The sequence below is a fragment of the Brassica napus genome, chromosome A5 (genome assembly GCF_020379485.1).
Source record: "Brassica napus cultivar Da-Ae chromosome A5, Da-Ae, whole genome shotgun sequence".
Classification (NCBI taxonomy): Eukaryota; Viridiplantae; Streptophyta; class Magnoliopsida; order Brassicales; family Brassicaceae; genus Brassica; species Brassica napus.
This window is the reverse complement of record NC_063438.1, coordinates 21498719-21518028: the sequence shown is the minus strand read 5'-3', so window position 1 is coordinate 21518028 and position 19310 is coordinate 21498719. Positions and strand designations below refer to the sequence as shown.

The following is a 19310-nucleotide window of genomic DNA, read 5'->3' as shown; positions in this document are numbered from 1 at the left end:
TGTTAAATTAACACCATAATCATATGAACCTTTTTTATATGTAGGTTGATGGACACCAAAAGACAGGGTGCTACAACACCGACTGCCCATGTTTCGTTCAAACGAGCAATCGTATCACTGTAGGTGGAACCTTCAAAAGCGTCTCAAAATACGACGGTGTTCACATCGCGGTCCTCAACTATATGGAAGGTACTAAGTACTAATATATATATAACTAGGGTCGGCCCGCCCTACGGGCGGGAAGTTATAATAAAAACTATTTTATATAGTTTTATATTAATTTATAAAGCATTTAAAATCATTATAGAAATGATATTATAGAGAAAAAAACAATGAAAATAATTTTGAGATCATATTGTTGTTTTTAATAAATATTTTTGGTTTGAATTAAGATGAGAGTAACTTTCATTGTTCTCTATTTTTAGAGGATACAAAATTAGAAAAAAATAATTCAGAAAATGTAATAATATATATACAAATTATACTAATAAAATATTTTTATTTAAAATTATCCTAATAATTTTTTTTGATTTTTTTGATTTTTTTTTTAAATTTCTTTTTCGAAAATTATGTTTGAAACTATTTTTAAAATATTTAAATATTTTTAAGTATTTATTTATATATTTTTTAGAATCTTAAATTTCACATTTAAAAAACCTATCTCACTCTTCAACTCTAAACCCTAAGTTTAGATTAGTTAACCTTAGGGTATAAATGTTTTTTACTCTTCGTTAAAAGTTGAGGTAAAATTAGTTAGTGTAACATAATAAATAGTACTGCGAATGTGGTATTTGTGGTAATTTTTCAAATTGAATGGATATAAGTTTTATTTTATTATGGTTGTGTAGATATTTTAATCTATTTGTGTTAATCATCTAATTTTTCTTTTGTTTTATGTGTTTTTTTGCCGGGTTCTTTTATATTGGTCTATCGTTCGTACTACGAAACTATATATATTTTCTATTTTCATATCATTGCTGAAACTATAGTTGACCTTTTTAAACCAGTACATAATTTCTATAAAAAATTCTATTTTTTAGATACAATAACATTTGATATTTTGATATATCACGGTGTTTTCAGTTTGAAGTAGTAAGTGGCACATTTTATCAACAAATTAAGGGCCGTTAGAGACATTGGACTATTACGTTTGTTAATGTAGCCTTGTTTGGGCTTGACAAACGTGTACAACGTTTTTAAGTAGCCGGATATTGTGGGATCAAACTTTTATGGTTTTGTTATATTCATCTTGGTTTAGTAATAACTTATTGATCAAGCAATCGGTATATAATTTTAGTGCAGTGCACTCTCGCCTAATAGTGTATTTATACAGATGTTTTTAAACAATTTCCATATATTTCTATTTGCTGTATTTTTTTAGCCATACTATTTAAGAGTATATAGTTAAAGAGATTCGTAGTAAAACATTACACAAATTTTGATAATGAAAGAAACGTAACGAAATGCAAGAGTTATGCATAAAATTACAATGATCAGTTTTTTTATCAAAGCTATAAACAAATATTTTAGTTTCTTTTTTTCATATATTAAAAAAAACTCATTATAGTTCAATCTATCTTACTTGGTCCCAAACATGTTTATAGTTTATAGACATCTTTCATGTCCTCAGTTCATGCAAGTTTGATAAAAAGAAAAGAGCGATAGAGGAACAATAGAAGAAGTAGAGTGAGGTTCTCCCCTTTGAGCTTTGTATCTTTGGCTTCTAAGTCTTAAACTCAATGCTAACTGGGTATTCTTTTTGGTCTCAGCAGGATCAGAATGGCTCAGGCTGGTTGTCAAAGAAGAAGACGGAGATACTTCAGCAGCAACGGTTCAGAGCCACCACTTGTGTTGTGGTTTTGAGTTTTCTTGGAGCTCGAAGAGTGAAGCTCTGTGCGTTTTCATCTGAGGATGATGATGATGGAGCTAATGTGCTGAGCAATGAGGACTCAAGAGGGTGCTAATGTGCTGAGCAATGAGGACTCAAGAGGGTAAGGTGTGAGGGGCATGTCAATGACTGAAGAAACCATCGGGCTGTAGCTTAAGGAAGAAGAATAAGAGCTCATGGAAAGAACAAATTTGCAGGTATGCCCAAACTTGCCAATCACACATTGCGGATACTGGCTGCATTGTTACCACAGAGCTGTTTCTGTAGACCAAAAAATGAATTGGAGGATAGAAAAACAGAGCTTCATAACCAAATAAAGAAATTTTAACTTTTTTTGTCAGCACAAATTCTAACTTACCTTCAATTATTAACCAAAATATTATAGGTGAATCATGAGAGTTTCAAGACAGTAAGGTTTAAGCTAATATATCAGATGCTTGGGTAATGAGACTTACATGACACAGTGGAAGGCTAATGTCAGTTGAGCATGAGACCATACCGAGGAAGAACCATTTATGGCTGTAACTTTAGGTGCTTCGAACATGTAAGCCTGGTAAAAGCTTAGGTCTTGGTATAACTACTCTGAATTCCTGCTATGAATGAACGGATTGAGACTGAAACCAAATAAAAATAGTTAGACCAGTTAATGAAGTCAACAGGTGAAACCAAATTTACACTAACATGTTCTCAACTAATAACAGCATTATTTTCCATATGTGAAGTCCATTACTACAGAAATATTTGAGAGATCATACAATACATTACAGCTACGATACATATATGCTAGATCACATAGAGAGAGAGAGAGCGATTAAAACCAGACGTAACGGAAATCCCATGTACTACGCAGATAAATAAAATATGTTGTTTAGAGTGATACTCTTCACAAGTTTAGAGTGAAGATATATTTTAGGAAATCAAGTTTTGTAATCCCAGAATAAAGTATGTTCGCTTAGGACCATCATTAGAATAAACACTGTAGTTGTATATAAGGACACATGTGTTCAGAAGATGCTTCAAAGATGCACCAGGAAAATTAGTGAATGAATAGCATTGTCTATCTTACCTAAAATTTTTGGGACAATTAGAAATATAGAGAAAGAGAAAGTCAGAGAAAGACCTGAGAAACATTATGATAGCTGAGAGCCTGAGTTGATGGTTTATGCTTTTCATCATTATCTTCCTCAGCTTTTGCAACTGAAAACTGAGATTCAGACATTCATCTCTGCATTATCTTAATGTGCACATTAACTATAATAGCAACTCAAACGTATGTAGCTGCAAAAAGAAGAACGTAACACTTCATTACTTGAGAAAGTCTTATTGTGGAGGCTGGAATAATAGAGAAGACTATGAATGCTTCACAATTCGTATGTAGGTACGTTCACAAACGTATGTATGTTCACATTGTGAATTACGATTCGTTAAAGGCCAATGTAATACCGATCCAATTATAGAAGCACAAATACACATGAGATTCATCAGTAGCTTAAAGTCCAGAAAAGTCTCAGTAAGAAGCTCATAAATTAGACACAATAAGGTCTTACTAAGAACGTGAATGGAAATAAAGAGATCTGAGTGTCCCCAAACGATATAAGTTGACACTGAAGCACAGTAACGACACTTAAGGGAAGATAAATCAAAGGCAGAAACTATCAAAGCCACTATGTGCATTCGAACAGACCCGCTTATTCTATCTGCAACAGTCTTTAGTATGAGATATCATGAAACATTTTAGTTCAAGAAAGTAAGGGAATGATGATGATGAGTCACCCAATCCTTGGGATGCAGAAACTGGCCTTCTTATTAATCATACATTTAACTATAAGCAAAGGGTGACTCAGATAGTGAACACCAAACAGAGTAGAGATTTTTTTTTGTGTGTACATAAGATGGTGTTGGGAGATATGTGTACCTTTGTAAGCTATCAGAAGCAGATAATCTGCAAGGAGGGTCGTTAGACTAAAGGCTTGATATAGACTCAGTTTCTGATTCTCTCCTTGATCATGGTCTCTCTCCTGTTCTGTAAGAAAAAAAAAAAGAACATGTTGAACACTAAACCTGAGCAGAACACAACAAAAACCACAACAAAAATAAACAATTAAAGGTTTTTACTAAGAATCATAGTTAACAAAGAAACTTTCTAGATGATAGTATCAAAGCGCATTATAAAATTAAAACTGTCTGTGTTCACACCGTAGTTATAATTAATAGCAACACGGGAAGCACAGATATGACAAATACTCATGATATAGAAAACTACCTCAAAGCTTTAATAGTAGAATCTTCCATGGATTTTTTTCTTTTATCGAAGACAATCTTCGGCGGTGGAGACAACCAATCGTCACCAACTGCTACTTCAAGCACTTTCATCTCTCTCCTCTGTCATATCCCTTCTCAGTGAACTTTAAAAGTTCGACCCGGTACGCCGCAAAGCCCTCTTACCGCTAGAAGCCACGAAGAGACTCTCCACAACAATTTGAGTCAATCGTTGAAACTCCATTGTTGTTGTCTGAAATTGAAGAAGATGGAAAACCCTAAAATCGGTGTAAAGACGACGATAAGCTCACTAAACGTAGTAAGAAAGAATTAGAAGATGGGTTCGAGAGGAGGAATGCTGACCCCTTTATACTCTTCGATATACTGACTCGCCGAAGAAAAAGATCACATTCAAGGTTTCGAATTAAGAAGGGATTAAATGTGAAGAGACATAACTGAAACCGTTTCAGCTATACAGAGGAAGATCAGAAGTCGCTGCAGATCAAAGCGAAGAGACGAACCCTAAACTCGGTCAAGTTCCGCCAAAGAGAAGTCTCGTTAGAATGCGATTCCAATCTTCTCAGGCCGGATGGCAAAACCAGAGCCCAACATGCACCAAACAAAGAAAGCCCACGACAATACACATTTAAATGAAACGTTGAGTTTCGTCCGTACGGGACACATGTCAACACGACATTAAACGAATTTCCATGCTGTCATCTGAGGTGGCTTCATGGGAGGGATTAAAACCCTCTTTTATATATAAAGACTAGGGATTAACCCGGGCTACGCCCGGGATTTTTATTTTTTTCTAATTTAAGTTGTTAAATTATTTATATTTAGGCTATGATTTATATTTATATAAATGTTAAAATACATGTCATAATTAAAATTTATTTTTAAATTTTAACACGTTAAATTAACATATTTTTTACTATTTAAATATTTTTTTGTAATTTTATTGGCTATTTAGTTATCATATTTAGCAAAACTATCTTTTGAGTGTTGGAATAAATGTTTTAGAGATTTTATTAAACTGCAGAGTATTTTTGGATCGACCACATGCTCAACATTCGATCGATCCGTAAAAAGATGGTCGATCTCCTTGGCCAGGTAAGTACAATTTTAGCAAAAATATCTTTTATTTTCAAATATTAAGTATATAACTATTCTTTTTAATATATTTTTTAATTGTATTTTTGATTAAATTATTATATTATAATGGTTATGTAAATATTTTTTGTGATGTTTGAATTTTTGTTGTTCGTATACTTAACCTAGATGATATTGATGTTTAACAATTTATTGTTTTCTGGGAATAGAAAATAATGATATATCAAAACGTATCTAATACTTGTTAAATGATAGTATAATGTAAATTACATCCATTATTTGAAAATAAACATTTGTTGTTTTTATTTTTATTTTAAATCAGAAATTATTTTTATTTAAAAACATTATTCATATATAATATAATAGTTTAAGTTTGGAAGATTAATATATATATATATATAAATTATGTATATTTTTTAAAACATAATTTAAGATATTATATATTGAGTATCTGAATAAAAGCTGAATTTCTTATCTTGAAAATCAGATATTTATATTTTTGTCTTCATGTTATACTCACCAATCCATCATTAATATTTATAACTCAGTATGTTTTTTAAAAAACTTAGTTTTAAGTAATAAACGAATTTAATAAATTAAATTCATCACCTATAGTGTTCTGTAAACTATATTTGAAAACTCTCTAAAATTATATTTTAAGCATAATATTATTATTATTTAATTTAAGTTATTTTAAACATAATATATGCTAAACCAACTTAAATTATATTTACAATAAGACCATCCTAAACCGGTTAGTAAACCAAAAACAATACTAAACCAACATGAACCAATACCTGATTCGGCGAGGAATGAAGTGTTTCGGGATAAACGCTTGAATGGTTATCAACTGAAATGGTTTGATCATGAAAGAGTTAGTATGAATATTAACAATAAAATTATAGATTAGATTAATTTAAATTTGTAAGAATACATTTGAGTCTATGAAAAGCAATTCAATTCCCATGAATAAGTTTGGCTTTTGGAAGTTGCGGGTTTCCCAACAATGAATCCACCTAACAAAAAGTTTGTTGTTATAAAAAAATCTCATTCAATGTCATTAAAGGTTTCTGGGACGGCAAGAGTTGATAGTGAAACCATTTTTTTGCTCGAGTGCTTTGAAATTTTGCTTAATAGTGTGAGGTTGATGTGGATGGAATAATGAGTTTTATAGGGACTTTCTTGATGTAAAACTATACTTTTTTTTTGTTTAATGTGGTATTTCCATTTTTATATAATTTACTACCATTTAAAGATAGAAGTACATTTTAAGATAGATGCTTAAATCTTAATGTACTTTTTCCATTTTTTAAAATGTTTATTTCCATTTCTTATATTTTTATTTACGTAATATCTAAATTTTATATTTTTAAATAGATATTTAAATATTAATGCACTTTTTCCATTTTTTAAATTGTGTATTTACTTATATTATATATTTTACATTTTAAGATAGATGTTTAATGCTTGATGAACTTTTTCCATTTTTAAAAAAATAGTGTATTTACTTATTATTACATATATAATTCATATATTATATATTTACATTATTTACTTATTATTTATTTTCATGTATATGTATTTCCATTTCTTGTAATTTTAATTTACTTAATATCTATATTTTACATTTTTAGATAGATGTTTAAATCTTAATGTATGTTTTCCATTTTTTAAATTGTATATTTCCATTTGTTATACTTTCTATTTACGTAATATCTATATTTTAAATTTTAATATATATTTTTAAATCTTAATGTAATTTCCCATTTTTTAAATTTGGTATTCACTTATATTATATATTTACTTATTATTTATTTTTCTTTATATTGTGTATTTCTATTTCTTATACTTTCTATTTACTAATAATTTTATATTTTAAGATTGATTTACATTTAAAGATAGATGTTAAATACTAATGTACTTTTTCTATTTTTTTTAATTGTGTATTACCTTTTCTTATACTTTCTATTTGCGTAATATCTATATTTTACATTTTAAGATAGATGTTTAAATCTTAATATACTTTTTTCATTGTTTTAAGTTGTGTATTTCTTTTTCTTATATTTTCTATTTACTTAATATCTATATTTTACATTTTAAGATAGATGTTTAATATTTAATATACTCTTTCCATTTTTAAAAAATTGTGCATTTACTTATTATTGTATATATAATTCATATATTTATATATTTATAATATTTACTTATTATTTATTTTATTTATATATTGAGTATTTCTCTTTTTTATACTTTATATTTAGTTAATATTTATATTTTATATTTTAAGATAGATGTTTAAATCTTTACGTATTTTTCTATTTTTAATGTAAAACGGCAATGTTTAATAGAAGAACTTGGACAAATAGTCAAACATATTTATGTTTAATGTAGTATTTCCATTTTTATGTTGTATGTTTTACTTATATTTATTATTTTCGAAATTATATATAATGTTTTTTGTTTTTTTTTATAAAACGGTAATGTTACATTATGGAGATAAGCCGTCTTTTTTTTTAAGTGAAAATTAGTAATCTTACATATGTTTAATGTAGTTTTTCTATTTTTTAATGCTGTATGTTTACATATTTTTTACAATTTTTGAAAATAATTAATATTAAAATGTAAAACTATATTTTATGCCACGTGTCATCTTTCGGAATAAATTTTTTCCGCTGATGTGGACGCCCTTAAGATAGATGTTTAATATTTAATATACTCTTTCCATTTTTAAAAAATTGTGCATTTACTTATTATTGTATATATAATTCATATATTTATATATTTATAATATTTACTTATTATTTATTTTTTTATATATTGAGTATTTCTCTTTTTTATACTTTATATTTATTTAATGTTTATATTTTATATTTTAAGATAGATGTTTAAATCTTTACGTATTTTTCTATTTTTAATGTAAAACGGCAATGTTTAATAGAAGAACTTGGACAAATAGTCAAACATATTTATGTTTAATGTAGTATTTCCATTTTTATGTTGTATGTTTTACTTATATTTATTATTTTCGAAATTATATATAATGTTTTTTGTTTTTTTTTTATAAAACGGTAATGTTACATTATGGAGATAAGCCGTCTTTTTTTTTAAGTGAAAAATAGTAATCTTACATATGTTTAATGTAGTTTTTCTATTTTTTAATGCTGTATGTTTACATATGATGTTTAAATCTTTACGTATTTTTCTATTTTTAATGTAAAACGGCAATGTTTAATAGAAGAACTTGGACAAATAGTCAAACATATTTATGTTTAATGTAGTATTTCCATTTTTATGTTGTATGTTTTACTTATATTTATTATTTTCGAAATTATATATAATGTTTTTTGTTTTTTTTTTATAAAACGGTAATGTTACATTATGGAGATAAGCCGTCTTTTTTTTAAGTGAAAATTAGTAATCTTACATATGTTTAATGTAGTTTTTCTATTTTTTAATGCTGTATGTTTACATATTTTTTACAATTTTTGAAAATAATTAATATTAAAATGTAAAACTATATTTTATGCCACGTGTCATCTTTCGGAATAAATTTTTTCCGCTGATGTGGACGCCCTTAAGATAGATGTTTAATATTTAATATACTCTTTCCATTTTTAAAAAATTGTGCATTTACTTATTATTGTATATATAATTCATATATTTATATATTTATAATATTTACTTATTATTTATTTATTTTATATATTGAGTATTTCTCTTTTTTATACTTTATATTTATTTAATGTTTATATTTTATATTTTAAGATAGATGTTTAAATCTTTACGTATTTTTCTATTTTTAATGTAAAACGGCAATGTTTAATAGAAGAACTTGGACAAATAGTCAAACATATTTATGTTTAATGTAGTATTTCCATTTTTATGTTGTATGTTTTACTTATATTTATTATTTTCGAAATTATATATAATGTTTTTTGTTTTTTTTTATAAAACGGTAATGTTACATTATGGAGATAAGCCGTCTTTTTTTTTAAGTGAAAAATAGTAATCTTACATATGTTTAATGTAGTTTTTCTATTTTTTAATGCTGTATGTTTACATATGATGTTTAAATCTTTACGTATTTTTCTATTTTTAATGTAAAACGGCAATGTTTAATAGAAGAACTTGGACAAATAGTCAAACATATTTATGTTTAATGTAGTATTTCCATTTTTATGTTGTATGTTTTACTTATATTTATTATTTTCGAAATTATATATAATGTTTTTTTTTTTTTTTTATAAAACGGTAATGTTACATTATGGAGATAAGCCGTCTTTTTTTTTAAGTGAAAATTAGTAATCTTACATATGTTTAATGTAGTTTTTCTATTTTTTAATGCTGTATGTTTACATATGATGTTTAAATCTTTACGTATTTTTCTATTTTTAATGTAAAACGGCAATGTTTAATAGAAGAACTTGGACAAATAGTCAAACATATTTATGTTTAATGTAGTATTTCCATTTTTATGTTGTATGTTTTACTTATATTTATTATTTTCGAAATTATATATAATGTTTTTTGTTTTTTTTTTATAAAACGGTAATGTTACATTATGGAGATAAGCCGTCTTTTTTTTTAAGTGAAAATTAGTAATCTTACATATGTTTAATGTAGTTTTTCTATTTTTTAATGCTGTATGTTTACATATTTTTTACAATTTTTGAAAATAATTAATATTAAAATGTAAAACTATATTTATGCCACGTGTCATCTTTCGGAATAAATTTTTTCCGCTGATGTGGACGCCCTATAGAGCCTCAAAAGGTCCCTTTTATTAGTAGAGATTTCTTTTTCTTATTATTTTATTGACAAACTTAGCAAATTTTATTTTATTTTATTGACAATATGATATAATTGACTTAAATTAACGAAAAGTACAATACAAAACCTACGACTTAGATTCTATATCAAAAAATTTAAAGCTACAACACGAAAACCTAGAGCTAAATTTCTACAACAAAATACCCAAAGCTACAGCAGCAACCAATCGGATCATAACATAATATTTAACTATTCGTATGAGAGTTGATAAAATAATTCTTTCAATTTTCCATTCTTCTTAATCTTTACATTATATCAGAATTACAACGATCTAATGATCGGTGTTGTTTCTTAGTTATTTTTCTATAAACTATAGAACCTCTTCTTTTTTTGACTAAATCATATAACCTTTTTATCTTTAAATCTTTTAAGCTAGCTTTATAGTTTCTTTCTACGAATTTTTTTTGATAAACCCTATCGGCTAATCCGGTCGGCCTCGGGAAGAAAGCACTTAGTACGACAGAGTGGACTGGTTGTCATACTGCCTGACCCGAGTTTAGAATATCTTCCGACTAATACCAGAAGATGAACCGATCATCTGTTACGATCCAACATGTAAATCACTTGGACCGAAACCTAGACTAATGATAATAATTTAGTTCCTAAAAAGAATTGATTTATGCAAAACGAAAAGGAACAAAAACGGGTAGACCAAGTTAGATTTATGCTTTTTGATAATTGTTTTTTGACCAGTAATTATAAATCTAATTTATGTTACCCATTATTTGTTTTGAGTATTGACTGCGATTTTTGTTTTTTTTGGTAGTGTCTTGACTGCGATTCATATGTATTTTCACATAGAAAGTACAAAGCAAAAATCATTTATTAGTGCCTGCGTTTGACAGCAATTTGCTTGGTCATGTTACGCGTTTCATCACGCAAGATGATTCGATTTAGTCATGGGTCAATTTCTTCGTTGATTTAACCTCCAATGGAGGTTTTAGTCACAAAATCCTTAAAATACATATATGTATATGTATATCTCTATATTAGTATTTAGTTATGAGTTTCTATAAATTACAAGAAATCTAACCAAAGTATCTAACACATATATGTATTTTAATAACCTTATGACTAGAACTCCCATTTGAAATGCTCTTATGGATCACACACCTTTCAAACATATAAATAGGACTGGGTTGCGGGTCAAACCCACCTCGCTGACCCGCTAACCAGCGGATTGTAAAGTTTGTTTTTGTCAAAAAATCCAACCCGCACAACCCGTGAACAAATAAATTTGTATCCGCACCCGCCCCGCTTAATTTTGTGGATAATCCGCAGGACCCGCGGGTTATATTTTTGTTTTAAAAAATATTTATTTAATTAAATTTTTGTAAAATATAATATAAATAATATATTTATAATTAAAATTTTAAATATTTTAAAATATTTTGATTATAATTTTTTAAAATTCCCATATTTTCTTTAAAAATATAAATTTTTACAAAAAAAATATATATATATATATATATATTTATTTTTTTTTAAAAAAAAAAATTTAAAAATAATTGCGGGTTGGCGAATATCCGCGTTTCAAAATCCACCAACCCGCATCCGCCTCGCATAAAATGCTCATGATCCGCACCCGCACCCGCAAATTGATTTTTCTAAATTGTTTGACCCGCACCCGCCCCGCGGCGGATCAAACGGGCCGGGCCCCGCAGGTAAAAAATCATATTCCCAGGCCTACATATAAAATATAAAAAGACTTAAAAAGGTTATAAAAAAATATAAATAAATTAGTAGTCAGTTATAATAATTCTGTTATTTTGTAATTATATATATTTATGTATGAACATAACAAAGTCACTTAATATAAACATATCATGTATGTTAACTCTAATTGGAGCATTACTGAGATAACCATAAAGTAATCGCCAATAAACTCTAATCGCCACCGGCCAACGTATAACCAGAAAGTAAAAGTAGCCATTACGAGTCTAACCATAGATGCACATGAAAGTTGCTTGCTTTGGTGATGTTGATTTTATGAGTCAGTTTTCATGGATTTTAATTTAAAGCCATGAGAGGCTGTGATTATGTTTAAGTCATGAGTCAATTTTCGTTAATGGTGTTAATGTAAACAATGGTATTTGTAATCTAATTTATAGAATATATGAGCAATCTACTCTTATATATTCCAATAGTAGTTCATAGAATTTTTTATAAAATACTAAAAAGTAGGTTCTAAGGATTATAATTAACCATAACAAATGGGAATGACCGGTTTCACGGCAGCACTGATGCTGATAGGGGTGATAATCTATCCTTGTGTCTGTGTAAAAGAGTTCTCCGATCACCAGGAAATCAAAATACAAACTCTTTTGAAGCGGCTCAACAAGCATGCTCTTATATCCGTTAAGGTACATATTATACATAAACTCATTTCCTGATTATTCGTGGGAAAACTTTACTGAGGTTGAATATTTCACTTTAATATTTGTTACAGAGCGTAGATGGAGATATAATAGATTGTGTTCCAATACATAGTCAACCAGCTTTTGATCATCCTCTGCTTCGAAATCACACCATCCAGGTTTTAACTTAATTTACGATCCATCTTTTGTTTATATATACATGCATGGTGATGTTGAAACGTCAAGTTTTCGCACGTAGATGAGACCGAGCTTTATACCGGAAATTACGTCTACGTACACCAAGAAATGCACAAAGGCAACTCAAGCGTGGCACAAGAGTGGAAGATGCCCAGAAAATACAGTTCCGATAAGAAGAATAATGAAAGAAGATATCTTACGATCAAAATCCATTGAGAGTTTTGGAAAAAAAACGACTTCAAGCATCCCTGAAAATGATCCAAGTAAAGACCATGAGGTACACCTTTTTATATATTGTCCTCATGTTAATTACTCTTTAATTAGTACTGTATATCTTATGGCTTAATTTAAACTTTCTAATTCTTCGGAGCTCGTTTAGTACGCGGTCATGAATTCCATGCAAGGAAAGTATTTCGGGACAAAATTTGCAGTAAATATGTGGAAACCAGAAGTTCAAGTTCCCAACGAATTCAGCTTGGCTCAGACTTGGCTCGTTTCTGGAGTTGGCACTACTCGTAACACAATTGAAGCTGGTTTACAGGTCTTTTGCTTCTTTGGTCCTCCATCCTTAACTACATATTGTTCATATGCAAACATCTTAACTAACATTACTTTGTGTATCTTAATCTATAGGTTTATCCAGGAAAATATGGTGATAATAATCTAAGATTATTTGTTTTCTGGACAGTAAGTTCCTATTTCTGCGCAAAACAATTTAAAATCTTTAAATTTTTAAACTTCTCGCTGGCTAGTTTTCAGATTTTAAATAAAATATACAAGTTTGTGTTCTTATTTAACTTTGAAAGAAAGTTTTCTCAACTGAGTATGTACTTCGAACGGAGAATTTAAGGGCGGATAGTCTAGCACGCACTGTTAAAAAACAATCGTCTTTTATCGTTCACATGAATGCAAAGTTACCAATTTGGTTTGCAGAGTCTATATACGTGATGAAAAAAAAATATTTGACCTGTTCAAAATACTTAAAACTCTTTTAAAATTAAGAAAACACATCACTGCATTTATATTTTACAGTTATTAAGACTTTTATAGTTAATTATGGTTTTCAATTCCAGGTTTAGAGTTTAAATGTGACTGTTTATTTGTGTTAGGATTTAAATTTAGACTGTTTGTTAATTTAATAAATAGATTTAAAAAATGATTTAAAAGTGTCTCTTAATGTTTTTAGGATGATTAACATAACGATTTTTTTTTTTAAATAGGCCAATGGATACCAAGGGACAGGGTGCTACAACAACGACTGCGCAGGTTTCGTTCAAAGGAGCAATAAAATCGCTGTAGGTGGAACCTACAATACTGTCTCACAATACGACGGAGATCAATACGAGCTATCCGTACTTATATGGAAGGTACTATATACTAAGATCATAGGAGTATATATATCTTTGTCAAAAAAAAACATAGGAGTCTACAATTTCTTTTCTCATTTCATTACCAATATGGGATATTATCGAGTTGTCCCCTATCCCTATGTTTATTATATATATGCATATCAACCCAAATTGGATTGTCGATGATATCTAGGACGGAGAAAACTGGTGGCTACAGATCGGTGAAGAGATCGTGGGGTACTGGCCTGGCCAGTTATTCAATTCTCTAGGAAATGGAGGTACGATAGTTCAGTGGGGAGGTGAAATCGTTAACAAGGAGACCGATGGGAAACACACGGGCACAGACATGGGAAGCGGGCATTTTGCAGAAGAAGGTTATAAGAAAGCGAGTTATTTCAGGAATCTTATGACAATTGATGAAACCAATACTCTCAGAGAACCACAAGGAGTTTACCCCACGACTGGTCATGATAATTGTTACAACATTAAGGCTGGAGATGGTGGAACTTCCTGGGGGGTTAATTTCTTTTATGGTGGTCCTGGCCTGAACGAGAGATGCCCTTGATTTGGATCTATGTGCTCAAAGATTTTGAGGATTTTACATATTTGTTTGTATTTGAATATGAACCTGTGAGTAAGTAAAAAAAATCCACCTCAAAGAAGTTAATATTATCTGTGTCCTTGAATATTGTGTGTGTAACTGGAATAATAATTAATTTCTCTTGATCTGCATATGAGGCTTTTGTATAAGAGAATATATATATAACTTTTACCTATAATCACATTTATATGTTATAGTGCATTTGTGAAGAATGGTTTGTTTCTCTTGCATATTAATAAGGAACCTCTGTTGATTCTTAGACCACCCGCAACGCGGGATGTGGGATGTTAACAGAATCCTTAACATTAATCCTTAAGTTAAAGGGATTAAAAAAATATTAAAAAAATCTGGTAAGCTAAGAAGGAGTCCTTAATTAAGGGGATTAAGGACCAAGTCCTTAATGTGCTGGCAATATGGGATTAGTTCGGGTTTAGGATAAATAAAAATTTTAAATTTAAATGTTTTACAAATTTAATAATTTTTAATTTTTAATTTTTAAGATTCAATTAAAAAAAATTATAAGAACTCCATAATGGATAACACCATTGGACTCACAATTATGATTAGAATCCTTAACTATTCAAAAAAAAAACATTATTCTATTGCTAAGGACTCTAATGGTGGGTAACACCGTTGGAGTTGCTCTTGACAAACAAAAAGTCTTTTTAATATAAAAATCAAACTTGACTCTCTATGGTTGTTGGGTTAGACCATCTTTTTGTGTTCAGAATAGAAAAATAGGATAAGTGAGGAACATTTTTAATTAAAATTAATAAAGAAGTAAATATTAAACTTCCTAGTAATTGAACACATTCTAAGGTATTCTGATACTTAAAAGGCTGTGTGCCTTTATTAAAGAACAATAGAAAACGTTTTTGATTTTTGTTTTTAATTAAAAACTTCAAATTCTTATATTTCGATTTCCTTAATTCTTGATACACGCCATGACTTCATACCGGTCAGTATACTCGGGTCTATATGATTCGATTAAAGTAAGGAGACTTCTTTTAAGTATAAGATCATAATAGGGACTCGTTCAAACTCACAATTAATGACATGACTAGTTTTTTCCGCTATCATCCGCAAACACAGTTCTTGCAGTTAATAGTTGTTGTTGGCGTTTTACAACAATCACAAAAAACTGCTATAAATCGCTATAAATCACCCTGAATTTCTAAAATTTAAAAATTGGTTGCAGCTAGCGTTTACGATTGCGGAAGGATAAAATATATTTTCTTTAAAACTATATAAATATAAAAATATTTAGTTAAAATTTAATATTTAAATATTAGTATATATTTTTAATTTATATTATAAAACTTTGAAAAAATAATATTCTATAATTTTTTTAAAACAATAGTATAATTTTATAAATATAATTTTTATATTTATTATAATAATTTAATTTTTGTATTTTTATAATCATATAAAAAATAAATATTATTAATTTATTTATTTAACTACTGCTGCGTTTGATAGTTAACTATTAAAAAGTATTCCGTAAACACATTAATTTTTAACCGATGTACCAGTTGTATAAATCTCTTAATAAAACTTAAAATTACAATCATCTGCAAACGTCCACAATCGCATCTGCAAAAGATGCAATTACACCAGTCGTGTCCTAAGTCACAATCAGAATAATAAAGTGGAGCAATACAACACGGTAAGCAAATACGAATGCAATTTGTAAAACCTTAACATTTTATTTTCTAATAATATATACATGCATTGCAGAAAATAAACTAAAAATCAACCTGAAATCTTCAGAGCTAATACATCACAATGTAAACCCTAACTGGAGCATTACATGACAAAGCTCGCCAAATAACCCCCACAACGAAATATCAGAAAGTAAAGTAGCCATAATTGACTTTACCCAAAAATAGACTTGTTTTTTACTTTACCAAAAAATACTAATTAGACATATTGAGTGGAAATAGAATCCATATATACACATGGATATATGGACGCAACGCATTATGACTAGATGCACATGAAAGGAAAGAAATTGGCAACGTGAGGCTAAGTCTTTGTACAACAAGAGAATCTTGCTTGCTCTGATGATGTTTGAGTCATGAATGAATTATCATTGATTTTTGAGTCATGAATGAATTATCATTGATTTTTGAGTCATGACGCGTTGTGATGATGTTTAAGTTTAAGTCATGAGTCAGTTTTCATTTTCGTTGCAAATGTAACCACTAGAAATTATCTATTTTCTTAGTTTATAAAAAATATGAGGAATTAACTCCTATAAATTAAGAAAAAAAAATCGTACAAACATATATCTACTAAGATTTTTATTTTTGAGAAAGGGGTTACTATATATATCTACAAAGATGTTGATAGGATAATATATAGTACTACATTATAACAATGTTTGAGAAATAATTTTTTGAGTCATTTAGCTGAATAACCACAAAAGAAGAGGTAATTAGGTAAATAGCTAGGCTTCTTTCAAAAAATGGACAAGAGCTGTATATTCCCATTTTAACCCTACAATCAGGTCTGCTTATTAGTCTGACAGTGTCCTTTCTCAGACTATACTAGTCTAGTTGCTAACCTATTTACACCTATTACACACAAGCCATCATGTCCAAAATTGCAAATTTCCATAGCACTTTCATTATCCAGAAGGTAAACACGCTTGAAGAGCTTTCTAATTACTCAAACACGCTTGAATAGCTTTCTAATTGTTCTTTACTAAAATCATCAGAAGCAAGAGGGACTAATTACTCAAGAAAGATGGTGTCGTCTCGAATTGTAGACTTAGACGAGAACGTCGATTGTCATAAAATGGAATCGACACCGGAGATGATGTTCGCTGCGGGAGAAGAGCCGTCTGAGTTCGTGTTCTCACCTATCAATCATCACGCGCCATAAAAATAATTGTCAATGATTTAGAAGATGAAGAAGTCGGAGTGATACGGGAGTCCTCTTTTGGTAAAATAATCAAAATAGCAGAGAAGTCTGCTTTTTCAGGAAGCTTCGTGAGATACATATGAAGATCAAGAAGAAACGTGGAGTATGGTCTAGGTTTGCGGGGCAGCGTATACGGTTTTCATTGAGAGAGTTTGTGATTGTCACTGGACTACCTTAAAGCAACTATCATGGAGAAACCGTAGTTTCCTGCGTTATTTGGGAAAGTGGAGGATGTTACAGTATCATAAATTATCAAGATGCTTCACCGCAGAACCGTCACAAAAAGAGAAATCCGGATTAAGTTTGTGTGTTTGGCTCTTTTATCTTCCATCTTGTTGCTTATGAACCTGAATATGAAAATTTCCAGAGAGCATGCTGAGGCATTGAAGATCTTGATGAATTTTTTGCTTATCCATGGAGATAAGCAATTAGGAGCTCAAAAGAAAATTTATATAGGACTAAGCAAAGTTAACCTCTTCTGTTTCAATAGTTGGTATATCTGGTACACGAGTGCAGCTGGCCGGAAATGATATTAACCGGCTAATTAACTTTTGTATAATGATGGTTGAGCAGATAACCGGATAAATGCAATTCGTTTATAAATATTAAAAATGATAACCGGTTATAATATATCAGTCTGTGATATATTAGAAAAAGTAAACATAACAAAGTTTTGTACTTAGCCGGTTTGTGTTAGTTAGATTATCTTTTTTTGTGTGCAACTAGTTAGGTTATCTATACAGGTGTAAAAGTGATATTAGCATATCATATATCCGGTCAAACAATTAAAAATCCGGAAATACAATATGATTAATGGTTACCATTTTATGGTTAAACCTTTGTAAAACCGGTCACAATTTTTAAAATCCGAGAATACAAAACAGATTGTTATTACATATCTAAGTAATTATCTCACATTTAACATTCGTTGTATTCGTTGTACACACTAGGAGTAGATTCATGGCGTGATTATAAAACAGATGAATCGTAATACACCTAAATTATAATTAAAATTAGTGATTTTTTATCATATCAACATAACAATTCAGGTGCATGTCTGAAAGTCAACTTAATTTACTAATAACGTACACCTAAAACTTGATACTCTTGACAATTCTTAAGTACTTTACATAACAATATATTTACGTTGATCATGGTTCTGAATTAAATTAGGATTAGGATTGTGTCATGCACGCGCCTATCGTAGCCACATATTAAAATAATGAGAAACAATTCGATTTCAACTCGTTTGCTGTTACAATCTGACACAAAATACACTCTTCCATACAACCCTACGAACCTAGAATGCGTTAAACGATGACGCCTAAATAGCAACTCACGCTCAGCCAGGACAATAAGGTAATATCACATACTTCCTATGACCATCTAGCTAATTACGTAAGATTCCTGCATGGTTACCTAATATATTTTCTATCCGTTACTATGCAATGCAAATACTCTAATTTTTTTTATAGTACAATAAATTATAAACAATGTTTACTTTGCATATATCTCATCAACTATTTACAATATTTCCATCTCTTTCAATCCTGCAACATAATATTTTTAATTAATTGGACCCAAAATTGTTTATTTATTTATTATGTGTATTAAAGTTTTTGGTCAAAGTGGATTTTTCCTAATTTTTGAGTTTTTAAGTGATTTAGTAAATGAGCAAGATTTGTTCCTGGAAATTTTCATTTAGTATTCTAATAGATGGTCTTCCAACCATGTTGGCACCAAATATTATGTACATATACTTTTGTAAGATTCATGTACCTATACTTTTA

At 29.2% G+C, this 19310-nt stretch overlaps 1 protein-coding gene and 1 long non-coding RNA gene across 2 annotated transcripts; one reads left to right on the top strand and one right to left on the bottom strand.

The window, feature by feature from the left end:
- Positions 1 to 1524: 1524 nt before the first annotated feature.
- On the bottom strand, positions 1525 to 3916 carry LOC125609554. Its single transcript, XR_007339774.1, has 3 exons — positions 3804 to 3916; positions 3009 to 3166; positions 1525 to 2502 (listed from the first exon to the last, which is right to left on the bottom strand). It is a non-coding gene; the product is annotated as an uncharacterized LOC125609554 (long non-coding RNA).
- Positions 3917 to 12135: 8219 nt separating this feature from the next.
- Positions 12136 to 14718, top strand: LOC106451898. Its single transcript, XM_013893880.3, has 7 exons — positions 12136 to 12453; positions 12540 to 12626; positions 12707 to 12922; positions 13025 to 13186; positions 13279 to 13332; positions 13866 to 14012; positions 14188 to 14718. Exons 1-7 carry the CDS (start codon positions 12304 to 12306, stop codon positions 14557 to 14559), a joined length of 1188 nt encoding a protein of 395 aa, XP_013749334.2. The 5' UTR covers positions 12136 to 12303; the 3' UTR covers positions 14560 to 14718.
- The last annotated feature ends 4592 nt before the right edge of the window (positions 14719 to 19310 follow it).